Source organism: Candoia aspera, chromosome 6 (assembly GCF_035149785.1).
Source record: "Candoia aspera isolate rCanAsp1 chromosome 6, rCanAsp1.hap2, whole genome shotgun sequence".
NCBI classification, from domain to species: domain Eukaryota; kingdom Metazoa; phylum Chordata; class Lepidosauria; order Squamata; family Boidae; genus Candoia; species Candoia aspera.
Window position 1 is genome coordinate 94,078,683 of NC_086158.1, and position 12,295 is coordinate 94,090,977.

General features: G+C 41.3%; 1 protein-coding gene across 1 annotated transcript; it reads right to left on the reverse strand.

Annotated features, from left to right (window-relative positions):
* Positions 1 to 368: 368 nt before the first annotated feature.
* PLAC9 (placenta associated 9) lies at positions 369 to 11,630 on the reverse strand. Its single transcript, XM_063307698.1, has 4 exons — positions 11,415 to 11,630; positions 4,211 to 4,311; positions 2,713 to 2,833; positions 369 to 509 (listed from the first exon to the last, which is right to left on the reverse strand). Exons 1-4 carry the CDS (start codon positions 11,467 to 11,469, stop codon positions 499 to 501), a joined length of 288 nt encoding a protein of 95 aa, XP_063163768.1. The 5' UTR covers positions 11,470 to 11,630; the 3' UTR covers positions 369 to 498.
* Positions 11,631 to 12,295: the final 665 nt, after the last annotated feature.

Below are 12,295 nucleotides of genomic sequence, written 5' to 3' on the forward strand. Positions count from 1 at the left end.
TCTTGGGCCAAGAACATTCTAATTTCTGTGGTAGAAGGGTTGGCTTTCTAGCAAAATTCCTTTAGACAATTTTAACAAGAGTGGTGTCAACATTTTCATGTTAGCCTCTGACCTGAATCCAAGACTTTCTTCTGGAGCTAATTTTTATCTCCTCCTTTTTTCCCTTGCATTTTGAATGAAAGGCAGAATTATTTTACCATTGTCTTCTGGGAGTTTTTGTTTTAAGCTTCCCAGTCTAGTTTTAGTGGTCTATCCAAGGACTAACCGGGTCCCACCTTGCTTAGACTACAAGCCCAGAAAACATCAGCTGGTGCTGCTACCACCTGATGACACATTTTGTACTGACATGACAAACTTTTACTCCGTGCTGCTGTCCATCTCAACACTTTATAGACCAGCTCGGTTTCAAAGTTGATGCAACAAGAAAGGCAACTTGAAGGCTGACTCTGGTGGTGTATTCAGTTCAGAGTCTGGGTTTTCAGTCCATCGTCTGGAAGCTCAACTAGGATCTAGAAAAAGAGAGGTTGGGTTGATACCTTCTTCAGACATAGAAAAGGCAACTGTTGCTGACAAAAGAGAGTAATAGGCTGCATTCAGTCTGGCCCTTCCAGTAACCAAAGGAGGGGGTGTTTGTGACTTACGCTAATTGTTCTTCCCTCCCCACCCACTTTACATGCTATTCCAGAGGTACAAGCCAGAAGCAGATTTTCTGGAGGCAAGGAAATATAATGAACATCAGCCTTCAGGCATTTGCTGACACCTTTTTTTTTTAAAGATGGTGTCAAGTTCAACTCCTAATGGCCACATGGACACATCTTGGCAATAGTGTAGGAGCCATTTACAATTCTGTTCCTCCAAGATGTTCTTTCACCTTTCCAGTCTAGCCAATAATACTAGGAATTCCTTGCAGTCTTCTGTCCAAACATAGGTGTGACCCAGCCAAGGCCCTGGGCCCAAAGTCAATCATTTTATTCATCAAAGGACATTTCATTCATGGACTGGGAAGGAATTCTTACGTTCCTATCCCTGTATCTAATGGTGCCTGGATATTCCTGTCTCTATTTAGCGTATGGTCAATGTATTTAAATACAATAGCCTTACTTGCTAACAGTCTCCTCAAATGCATGCCATGATTATTCCCTTATGACATATATCATCCCAGAGTTGCTACATCAATGAACAGACTTTGATTCACACATTGAATGTCTCCTTAAACTGCAAAATTCTCAAGGATGCTGATCATGGATGTGCTCACAACCATCCCCATCCAAACTGGATGCAGGGTCAAACTGTCAAAATAACAATCAGCACATTGGTAATCGTGCCTTCAAAGACTAAGTATCCTGCATTATACTGGGTTCTTCTGGACACAGAGGAGTCCAGATATCTGTGCCTCTTATCAATTACAAAACAATTTTTCGTCAAACGTATGTGCGTGCTGATCTTTAATCTCTGTAACCCTATATAAGAAGGGTTGTCCTTAATGACAGGAGGCCAGTGATTCACTGACACTGACTAGCTTGAATAAAATGGTCTTTGAAACTCTCTAGTTATGGATGTGTTCTTAAGTGATTTTTTTTTTCCCAACACACAAAAAGACAGTGTTGGAGGAATGCATGCTTTAGTATTATAGAATGTAACAATATATAAAGGTTTTGCTCTGAGGATAAAGAAGCCAGTATGGTCCCACCACCACCACCACCTCCACCCCGGTCCTATGTTACACAGAGTAAGTACAATTATCCACCCTATTTTTATAAGTCTTTTTTGGATGGTATTTTCTTTGTTTTTACTTCATTTTTATTGTATTTTGTAAGCGGCCCAGAGTCATAACAGATTGGGGTGGCCTATAAAAAAATAAAATTTCCCAACTGGTATTTGGTGCAGTACCAAATGGCACTACTTGGAGACCACAAAAGGAATGTGGCAGGAAGTAGAATTGTGAAATAAGAGAACAGTCTGGTCCCGTGTATTTATATCAATTGCAGATTGAACTCAGCGCTCAGTTTCAGCTTGGTGCTGTCCTCATGTGTTGATGTCCTTGTCCCATTCCCAGTTGGCAACACACAATTGTTGCATTTGCTGCTGGAGGTTACAAGCAACACCTTTGAAGAGCATCATTGGGGAGGATGAAACTGCATATTTATTTATTTGTGCATGTGCATGGCCACCTCCCCCATACATGTGACTCTGGGTGGCAGACAAAAAGGACAGAAAAGAAAGCCATAGTTAATTAATAGAAAGTAACATAACTCATTAAAGCATGCCAAACAATATCCCTGAATGTTTTCTACTTTTGTTAGGCAGACATTTCTCCTAACCCTTTTCTCCTTTAAGAGGTCATTCAGTTTGATGGAAGAGTATTTGCTTTAGAGATTCTCTCATAAGGGAAGAGAATTTCAGAGAAATTCTTGTGAGGTGGAATGCAAGTTTCTTGCACTTCATTACAAGGTGCCTGAGAGTACATGTGAACATCCCTTCTGTCATTTTTCAATACTCTCTTCTGGGTTCTGCAGCCTCCCTGGCTTCCATTCAATCTTAAGGGAAGACACAGTGGTGGAACCCTTCCGTAGGGATTTTTCAGTAGCAGGGCTCCTGAAAAAGGAGTTGTGACCTTCAAAATGGTTGGAGAACTTCCAAGAACTCATGTACCCCATTTCTCTACCCATTGATTGGGTGGTGAAATTCAACAGGCTTGGCTCCACTTCCTACCTTCAAAGAGATCTACCAGTGGGATTCCAGAAGCAAGAGGTTTGGTCCATGCCGTTTCACTAACATCATTAAGCAGTGACTTGACTTCGGAGTCCAAATGATCAACTGTTTTTTCCAGTTGCTAAGCAAAGGAGAGAAGAAATCGGGGGAAGTAACATGAGTTCTGCAACTTACTGGCCTTGTTCACACAAGCTGAAGACCTAATAACTCATTCACACAACATGCTAAAGTTAGTGTTAGCCCTGGTTAGGTTCTTTGTGGCTTAATGAGTTGTGGAAACCCAGCCTCTGGTCAGCTTCTAGTTCAATCTATTGTGCAAACTCAGAAAATAGGTTAATTCAGGAACCAGGTTAAAAGAGTTCCATAAATAGAGACAAAAAATCTGTTAATTGCAAATAATAGCAAAATGAGAGTTAATAGACTCTGAAAAGCAATGCTTTTGTTGGAAATTAGTCTTGTGCAACACCACACAACGTCCAAGCTGTAGTCTGCAGCAAAAGACTTTCTGCTCAAGTAGCTTGTCAAGGGGCATAGTTAGAGGTGCCAGAATAAGTAAGAATTGCTCTTTGCAGCTGTTTGCAATCGCTCTTATCTTGTGCAAGCCTCCACTTGAAGTTTGTACAAAAAAGTCCCTAAATCCAGGACTAATGCATCCATTATGACATTGGACAACATGTGGCTTGGAATCAACATACTCTGAGTTAGTTCTGAATGGAAAGGGAGCATTCTTAGCCATTGCTCACCATTTGGGACACTTTAACAATTACGCAGTAGTTCCTAGAAGCAAACTTTAATGTTCTGATCAGGTTCGTTCTTTCTTTCTGATCATTGTGCTGCCTTATGATGCACAGAGACTGCAATCTGGTAGAGATAAAATTGATCGCCATGCTTGGTAACTTCATGGACACAGCCATGTAGTTTTCTTGGCAGCACAATGCGGCAGCTGGTTTGCCATGATATTTTTTTTCCCCCTGGGATGTGTGTTCAATTTCCCAATCTAGTTTATAGGATTGACTAGCGGACTTCCATCCAAGTGTTAATCACGTAGACCCTGCTTAGTTTCTTTCACAATTACTCAGGGTCAGCTAGGAGTCACCATCTGAGCTGGACAATATATGCAGTTTTTTTCTAATACTTTCGGCCACTGGTCATATAACTCAGTTTTGTCTATTTCATCATACAGCAGGTCTCAGGATTTAAGGTAAAGGTGTTTACCAAACTTGCTACTCAAGTCCGTCTGCCGTCCTTCCCTCCCTCCCTCCGTCGGACACAGTTGAGGCCTTTTACCCAATGCGTGCTTCCATTATGTCCCGTATAGGCAATTATGTCTCTGTATGGCCAAACTACAGCTCTCTAGACCATCTGACTTTATTTTGCATTTTTGCAACCCAGTTCCAGAACTTTGAGCTTCAGTTTTCCACCCCCATGGAGTTGGGGCAGTCCTTTGCAGGGAAATGGTAAAAAGCATCCTGCATTTTGTGCCACTGCATCTTCTTACCTCTTGGATGGTATCTAAGCGCCTGTGAATGGTGCTGGGATTATCACACCAGTCATCTTGCTCTAAGGTTCCTCGATGATCAGCAATAGGATCACCAGCAGCTAGAAAGGGAGAGAAGCAAATGATCTCACAGCTTTAAAGCTCTAGATGGCCCTTACTCTCGTCAGTTTGGCTCATCCACAGCTTGCCCCTCCCTGTCCTTGGTTTGGTCCCCCCCGCCACCTTTGGTGCCTTCAAGTCAGTCTTGACTCCTGGAGACTGCCTGGACAAGTCCCTGTGGTTCCCTTGGCAACATTTTTGGATGTGATTTGCCATTTCCTCCTTCCTAGGGCTGAGAGAGAATGACTGGCCAAAGGTAATCCAGTTGGCTTTGTGCCTACAGTAGGACTAGAACACATGGTCTCCCGGTTCCTAGCCTGGTGCCTTAACTACTACACCAAACTGGCTCTCTTTTTTTATTTACTTGAGATGAACCATCCAGGCCCAGATCAGGACCACAGTTTGTACACAAAAGAAGTTGAAATCTCCTTCCCCAACTACTTCCCTGGAGATTAAAAAGAGAGAGGTATCTGGAAGACTTCCCACCTCTCTTTTAGCTCTCCCTCCTTTCTCCTAGGAATCAGGTAGGAGAAGGTTCAGGTCTTTTGCATGCAGTTAATCTTGGTCTGCACAGCACTTCTGTATACTTGTAAATAAATAAAAATAAAAGGGTTGGATACATACTTCGTTATTATATAACATGTAATTTGATCATGTCTCATACAGGACTCAGCAGGTGGCAATATATATGTGATCTTGAAGAAACTAAGAAGGGTTAAATTTGGTTAGGACCTGATGGGAAACCATCAGGAAATCTCACAGCTATAGGCTAGACTGAGTAACCTTTAAAGCAGGGTTTCTCAACCAGGGTTCCGCGAGAGGTCACTAGGGATTCCCTGGGAGATCATGATTTATTTAAAAAAATATTTCAAATTCGGGCAACTTCACATTAAAGAGGCAAGTTGCATTCTTTGAGTTTAAGAACACAGTGCATATAGACAGGGCTATCCATGAAATGAATATAATGATTTTGTGACTTCTGGCCTATCTTTGAGCCTGAATGTGCAGGGGTTCCCCTAAGCCTGAAAAATATTTCAAGGGTTCCTCCAGGGTCAAAAAGTTGAGAAAGGCTGCTTTAAAAGTCTGGGCTTCTTTTAAAAAGGCAGTCACTGCCCAATTCTGAATTTTGTTGCAGGAGATTACATGGGCATTTCTGAGAGGTCACCAGGACACGGCATGATTTTTGGGGAACCTTGACATGTTTTAAATGCAGATCAACCCAGTTTCCAGCTTCAGCATCTGTAAAGGAAGGCTGGAGAAATCCTTGCCTTGAACCCTGGAAAGGTACTCTGGTCATGGTCAGCAACCCCAGATTAGACAGGGAATGATTGGCTCCACCAGTCTTCTTTAACCTGATGTCTTCTGATGAGTTCACTACAGTTCCCAAGGTCCCTCTCCAACATCTGATGGGGTATCACTAGTGATGAAACCTCAACCCATTTAGTTAGTCCTAGCTTGGGAAAATCCCAGGTTCCATAAGTCCTTTTCCTAAGAGAAATGGTCATAGTCTACCTTGGAAATACTTTCTCTGTTTCCTTAATGCTTCTTTTCCTCTCCTTTTTTTTTTCCTACAAAATTATGCTTTTGCCTCTTAAAGGCAGAACAAGTTCCCCACTAAAGAAGAATAATGAGCTGTGATTAAAATGCAAGAAAAGCTCCCTTTTCTAATTCCTTGGACATCCATCAAGCCATGGAGTCCCCACCCACTTGAGAACGGTGAGGGCAAACCAAAACTATGTCCATCTTGCTGGCTTCAACAACAGGGAATTGGGTTCAAAGCGGGTGTAAAACTATTCCCCCCACCCCCAGGGCTTTGGGAAAGGTTTTGCAACTTGAAAGGGAGGGGAGAGACTTTCAACAAAGCCTTTCCTGAAAATGAAAGAAACCACGTTACATAGGATTTTTAAAGCATGTTGTTATAAAATAAACACAAGTTCTATGAATGTAAAAAAATGTAGACCGCCAAGCTTATAACTTGGCACTAAGTTTATAACTTCCCCTATTTGGCCCTCAAGTTAAGTCTCCTTCAAGCTGAACTCCATTCATGGTGACTACATGGACATATCTATCTTTTTTTTTTCTTGGCAACATCAGCATGGCTTGCTTGCCATGACTTTCTTCTGGGTTGTTCCTCCAACTTCCCAGAATATGGATTCAAGACTTCCTGGTTTCATTTGGCTTAGTTTTCTTTAGGATCCACGAAATTGGCTAGGGGCTGTCATCTGCTCTAATAGAAATCAAACATCGAGTTGGGTTGCAAAGGCCAGTTACACAACCCTGGAAAAAAGCATAATTGCTTTGGAGTGTTGCAAAGAGATGCTCTGTTTATGAACTGATGTGCCCCAAGATAGGCTGAAAGATAATGACAAATTGTTTGGCAGTAGAAATGGATGGAGGAAAAGGTAGATAGCATTTTCTGGGTTCCGGAATTAACCTTCAAATCATGTAATAATTAATCTGAGTTACGGCCAACAAGAGAAAACTTTCCTGCTGGTGGAACACAAAAGCAGAGAGAACCCAGTGCAAACTCAATCATTCTTTCAACATGAGTTCCCAACATCTGCTTGGAATTTTTTGGGCCACTGAGAACACAGCAAGCCAATTTCAATTCTTACTCAGCACACCCTCCTGACCTCACAGTGATTTCTCTTGATTAAAATACCTCTGTACTCAGTTCTGCTGATAAGATATCTGCAAATTCAAAATCTGGGCATCTCACCCATCAAGCACAGGAGATCACAGAGATGTAATTCACTGAGACAAAACATCTGCCTGTACTGATTTTTTAAAAAATCAACTTGTGCAATGAAGTAATAACCTCATGAATACAATGACATCCAGAAACTTTCCTTTTCACTGTGAAAACTACCAATAGACTGGTCTGAATGTAACATAATTGGCTTGATTTACCATATTTTATGTATCCAAGAGTCCTACATTGTTGTCCTTCAGAAGTCAAAATGGCATTGCATGTGTGATGATACCATCAAGGAAATGATAGTCAAGACATCCTTTGTCTCCCCAAGCCCCTCGCCCCCATGGATGCCCATAATAAATGCTTCAGCTTGGCCTCCCGTCCTCTCATGAACAAACCAGGACTGGTGCTCCAAAGCCGATGATTAGAGGGAAGACCCAAACGGCCATTCATGGCTCCATAAGGAATTACTAATAATGCTGGTGTCTTTCCTCCAAGGTAGACCATACTGGGAATCCAGAGTTCTGCATGCTGATCCTTCTTTTATTTTAAGAATATAGTAAAAGAATCTTGCAAGTCTGGATGTGCTTTCCCTTCCCTCCCTTTATCTTCATGAGAACTAGGGAGTGTCCTTTTGGGCTAGTTCAGTATGAAAGTAAGCTAGTTTTCTCAAGTTACAGAATGAAAAGCAGGCTTTTCTCTGGACCCAATAAAACAATGTTTTCAGTGGATCACAGCCAAGAATGGGGAGCGGATGGAATGGATATTTGTCAGAAATCTGTGACCGCGGATGAAAGAATTGGACTGCTGAGATCACTGTCTCCTACAGAGGATATTTCTTGAGAAGAGAGCCTATTCTGTTTCAGGTGAGGCAACTGCTGTCTCAAAATGTTCAGCAGTAAGATTTGGATGTGGAAATTCTGTGCCAAGGACCTGTGGCATTTCCTAGAAAACTCACAGGGCTTCTTGACTGACAAAATGAGTAATGATGTATAACAGTGTTTCTCAAACTTGGCAGCTTTAAGATGTGTGGACTTCAACCCCAAGAATTCCCCAGCCAACATGGCTGGCTGGGGAATTCTGGGAGTTGAAGTCCACACATCTTAAAGTTGCCAAGTTTGAGAAACACTGAGATACCGGTTTTCCAAAAAAAAAAATTGCTTCTTTCCCTGTAAAGAAAAAACTGCTATGGAATATTGAAGTCTTGGATGGATTCTTATTTCACACAGATTGACAGTCAGCACAGACAGGTATGGTTCATTCCCAGATAAAGTAAAATCATCCCTAGTGGAAGTCTGCAAAATGTTTCACCCTCAAAAAACCTATTTTTAACTTTGAATGGGGTGCTTTTTGCTCCCATGCAAAACAGCTCGAGTTTCCAATAGTTTTGCGCACTCCTTACTTCCTAGCACAAGAAGTGCAAATACTGGATTCACAAACAGGAAGTACCCACAGTGCTTTGTTCCTTAGGGACCATTAGGATCCCTACCAAGGATATCCATGAGTGTGTCAAAAGTCAAAACAGCAGCCACAACCATGTAATCAGAGCCGCCATTTTGAATTTTATGACCCTCCCTCCCCCTGCAAAACCCATGGCTCCTGGCCTGACAATTTTTTTTTAAACAAAACTGTTTTACATTTAAAACAAAGTCACAGAAAGCTAGCATGTGGCAGAAAAAAGTCACCTCTAACATATCATTTTTCGGTGAGGTTTGGGAAAGACCCAGGGTGGGAAAGTGCACTATTGAAATGGGGTCTGGCGAAATTTATTCTTTGCTCAATTTAGAACGGTTGCTTTTTTTTTCTTTTTTCTTTTTGGTGGGAAAAGAAGAGGCAGAACAGCGAGGACTTGGAGATGAACATCTGTGTTTGCCCTGATTCCCAGTTGCACAATGAAAACTTCACCTAGAGCACTCCTGTGTCCCCAATTTGGAACGCAGCAGAGTTCCTCCGCAAACAGATCACACGTCTGTTGTTACAAGCACAGTCATAAGATTATATGATTTATTCCACTCTGGTATGTTTACTGGAGAACGCTTTCTCCGTCCAATCCATTACATCAGAGGAAGAAAAATGATCTTGGCTTTATCAAGTGTCTGCTGTGGTTATGCTTGCTTGTATCCAGAAAGAAAATAAATCTGTATTCAGTCACTCACATGCTCCAAGAGCATTGGATTAATGGGCCCTTTTGGGATAATAATAGTTTACCCTTAATATATTGTGAGCTTTCTGAACGCTTTATATTTTAGCCTAATTCTTCCAACAACTCTATGATAGCTAGGGGTCTCTCCATAGATCTGTTAATAAAAGCTATTTATAGCTTGCCCTTGGAATCCAATTCTTTTAAAGTTTGCAGCTCCCTAAATAATATCGAAAAGATTTTGAAAAGAACAATTAAATATTTAAACAAATAAGTCTGGCAAGACCAGACTATAGCAAAACAGGTTTCCTGAGATAACCCCTAATTTAATTTGTATTTGCCTCATTGAAAATATAATCCCTGTCTCAGAAAAGCAGAGTTGTGAATATCCCCATGCAGTTACTTTAAGATACATTTCTGATTGCTTCTCAGTCTGAGCCTAGAATACAAACACACTGTAAAGAAGACTTTTGTAGTTATACCAAGTTCATAAACCTTTGAACTGGTTGAAGAGAAATTCTCTTGGAAATAGCTTTCTGTAGGGGTTCTCAAACTTTTCAATGCCATGACCACCTAAAACGATTAAATGAATTTGTGACACCCTCCCAACTCCATGAGAACTTTACATCACAACTTTACAAGTTCATAAAATAAAGAGGTTTCAAGGAAGGAAGGAAGCAAGGAAGGAAGCAAGGAAGGAAGCAAGGAAGGTTCAAGTCAAGCTCAAATTCTGGTGACTTCATGGTCATGTCTGTGTACAGTGGTGTGGTCAAGGTGCAGTCAAAAAAATCAAGATGGCAGCTACAATGGTGTGATCAAAGCTTTCCCTGTTTTTTACGTTTGTCACGGAAAAATAGCAAGGGAAAAATCACACTGACAAAAAGGGTTGCTTGCTTTTGCTGTAAACCTGGATTGGAGCAAACCTGGATTTAAACACAGTTTTGCTGCCCTTTGTCCTTTGGGGTATAGCTTTGAGCTTTGTAAGGACAGATGATGTATTTAAGGTATCAAAAACTGATTGGCAGAGATAAATGTTAAATTCAAAACTTCCTTGGGCATGATGAATGAGCTGCAAAGGTTTTGTAGGATTCTTGTGCCTTTGACAGGCTGACAAGGGACAGTATCTAGCTGATCTTGACTGAATGAAAAAGCCAGGCAGAGCTGACCTTGGCCAGGATTTGGATGAGAGACCATCAAGAATCCCCAAAAACACATCTTAGAAGAAGGCAATGGCAAACCACTTCCATATCAAGCAAGAAAACCACAAAGATGTATCCATGAAGAATCAGACTTGACTCAAAGGGAACATCACGTCTTACTGCCTGTAACTATCTGATACAACAACATCATCATCATCGGCAATCTGTATCCACAGATACTGCTCTAGCTAGTGACAATACCTGTCTAATACCTGGCTGCACAGGATATTACGTCTATATAATTTTCCAAGCAAGATTAGAAATGTTCTCTTTGGGGAGAAAACAGAGTTGTTGGACTGTTATATACATGTGTCTTTGTATGTGTGTACATACAGTGGGTCATTCCAGTGAGACATTTATGATCTTGACAAATATCCTACTGAAAGAAATGGAAATGCTCCTTTGAGATCTATGTGCACTGGATATAGCAACATGTACTCCCAAGTAAATAAGTACAGGGTTGAAACCTTCCTAAGTTTGGGTTTGTTTAGATTGCAACTTTTCAAAATTATTTGACACCAATACACCTAAAAACCATTCCTACACATAAAGCATCAGATTCAACTGTCTGCAAACTGTTCCCCATGGCCATCCTGTTGTTTATTTAAGCACACATGGTGCAAGCAAGCTCCTATTAATGCATTAACCAAGGAAAATAGTGGAAGTTGATTTATTAACTTCTCTGTTACTTGGACTGCTGAGGCTTTCCTATCAACAGAGCTTGTTCCCAAACCCTCCCAGCCAAACGTGTTTCCAGCCACAACATTTGCATCTACAAAAGGGATAATCCTCTAACCCAACATCTGTCTTGTTAATACCATTCTAAGATTTGGGAAATGTTTAAACTGCCTGCCAATCTTTCAGAATTCCCTAAATGTATTTGTTTTCCTCTATAAAACACAGCCTCTGTTAAATGAAAGAGCAAGTTTGCATGCATCCTCGCTGTTAGGCATTTCAGCTACTGCATAGACCCACGACCGATTTCAAACATCTTTTATCTATCACAGACCCTCTAAATTATTTCACCTTTGGAAAAGAATGCTGAGTGTTGCAAGCATTTAAAACACTTACCCAGGCCTTGGTGGTTCAGTATTAAAAGGAAAAGCAGAGACACAGGGTAAAGCATGGTTTCACAGCCTCTGTCTGCCTCTCCTGCTTCAGCAGATGAAGAGAAATAAATAGCTTTTCTTCCCAGGACACGCTGATCAACTGTTGGCAGAATGGCTTGGATTGGTAGCTGGAGGCTTGGGAAGAAAGCGTCCTGAGCTCAGCCAAATTTCTTACGCAGCCCTCTTTCCTTCTTCCCCTCCCCTCCCCACTCCAAGCCACCTTCAAACTCCACATTGGGTCCACTTATCCATCAAGCTTATTCTAACCCTGATCTGCTATAGTGAGGAGCAGTGTGTGGGTTATTTATTTATGCCGCTCATGAATGGAATGTGCTGAAAACATTCTACTGATCCCATCAAAAAGCGTGAAGCAGCTACACTGGTCCGTGTGTGCAATTTTTAGCATGCAGAGGAAGAAGGAGCATGGTATAAGCACAGTGATTAACAGGAGCTGAGCTAGATTTTACGGCAGCATTTCGGGGATGAAAAATTGCTTCTGTACCTAGGTGAGACCTTCCACTCACGTCTAACTCTGAGTAACATCTAAAGTCTCTAGGAAAGGGTTTTAAAACCTAGATTGATCTGATTTGTGGGGATTTTGAGAAGCTGTCAAAGGCATCAGAACGATGGTGGATGTACCTGGGATTTGCATAGGGATAATCCATGTCATGCTGGGTCAGAGAAGGATGACCTTTCCAGATTTGGTTGATGAGAATATGTAAATAATTAACGCACATTTATATTAAGAAATCATTAATACATTTATGTGCTGGATCTTCCCAAACCTTTATTTACTACAGGGAAAAACATGATTATCGTAATCTAGCCCATACAGTGATTCTT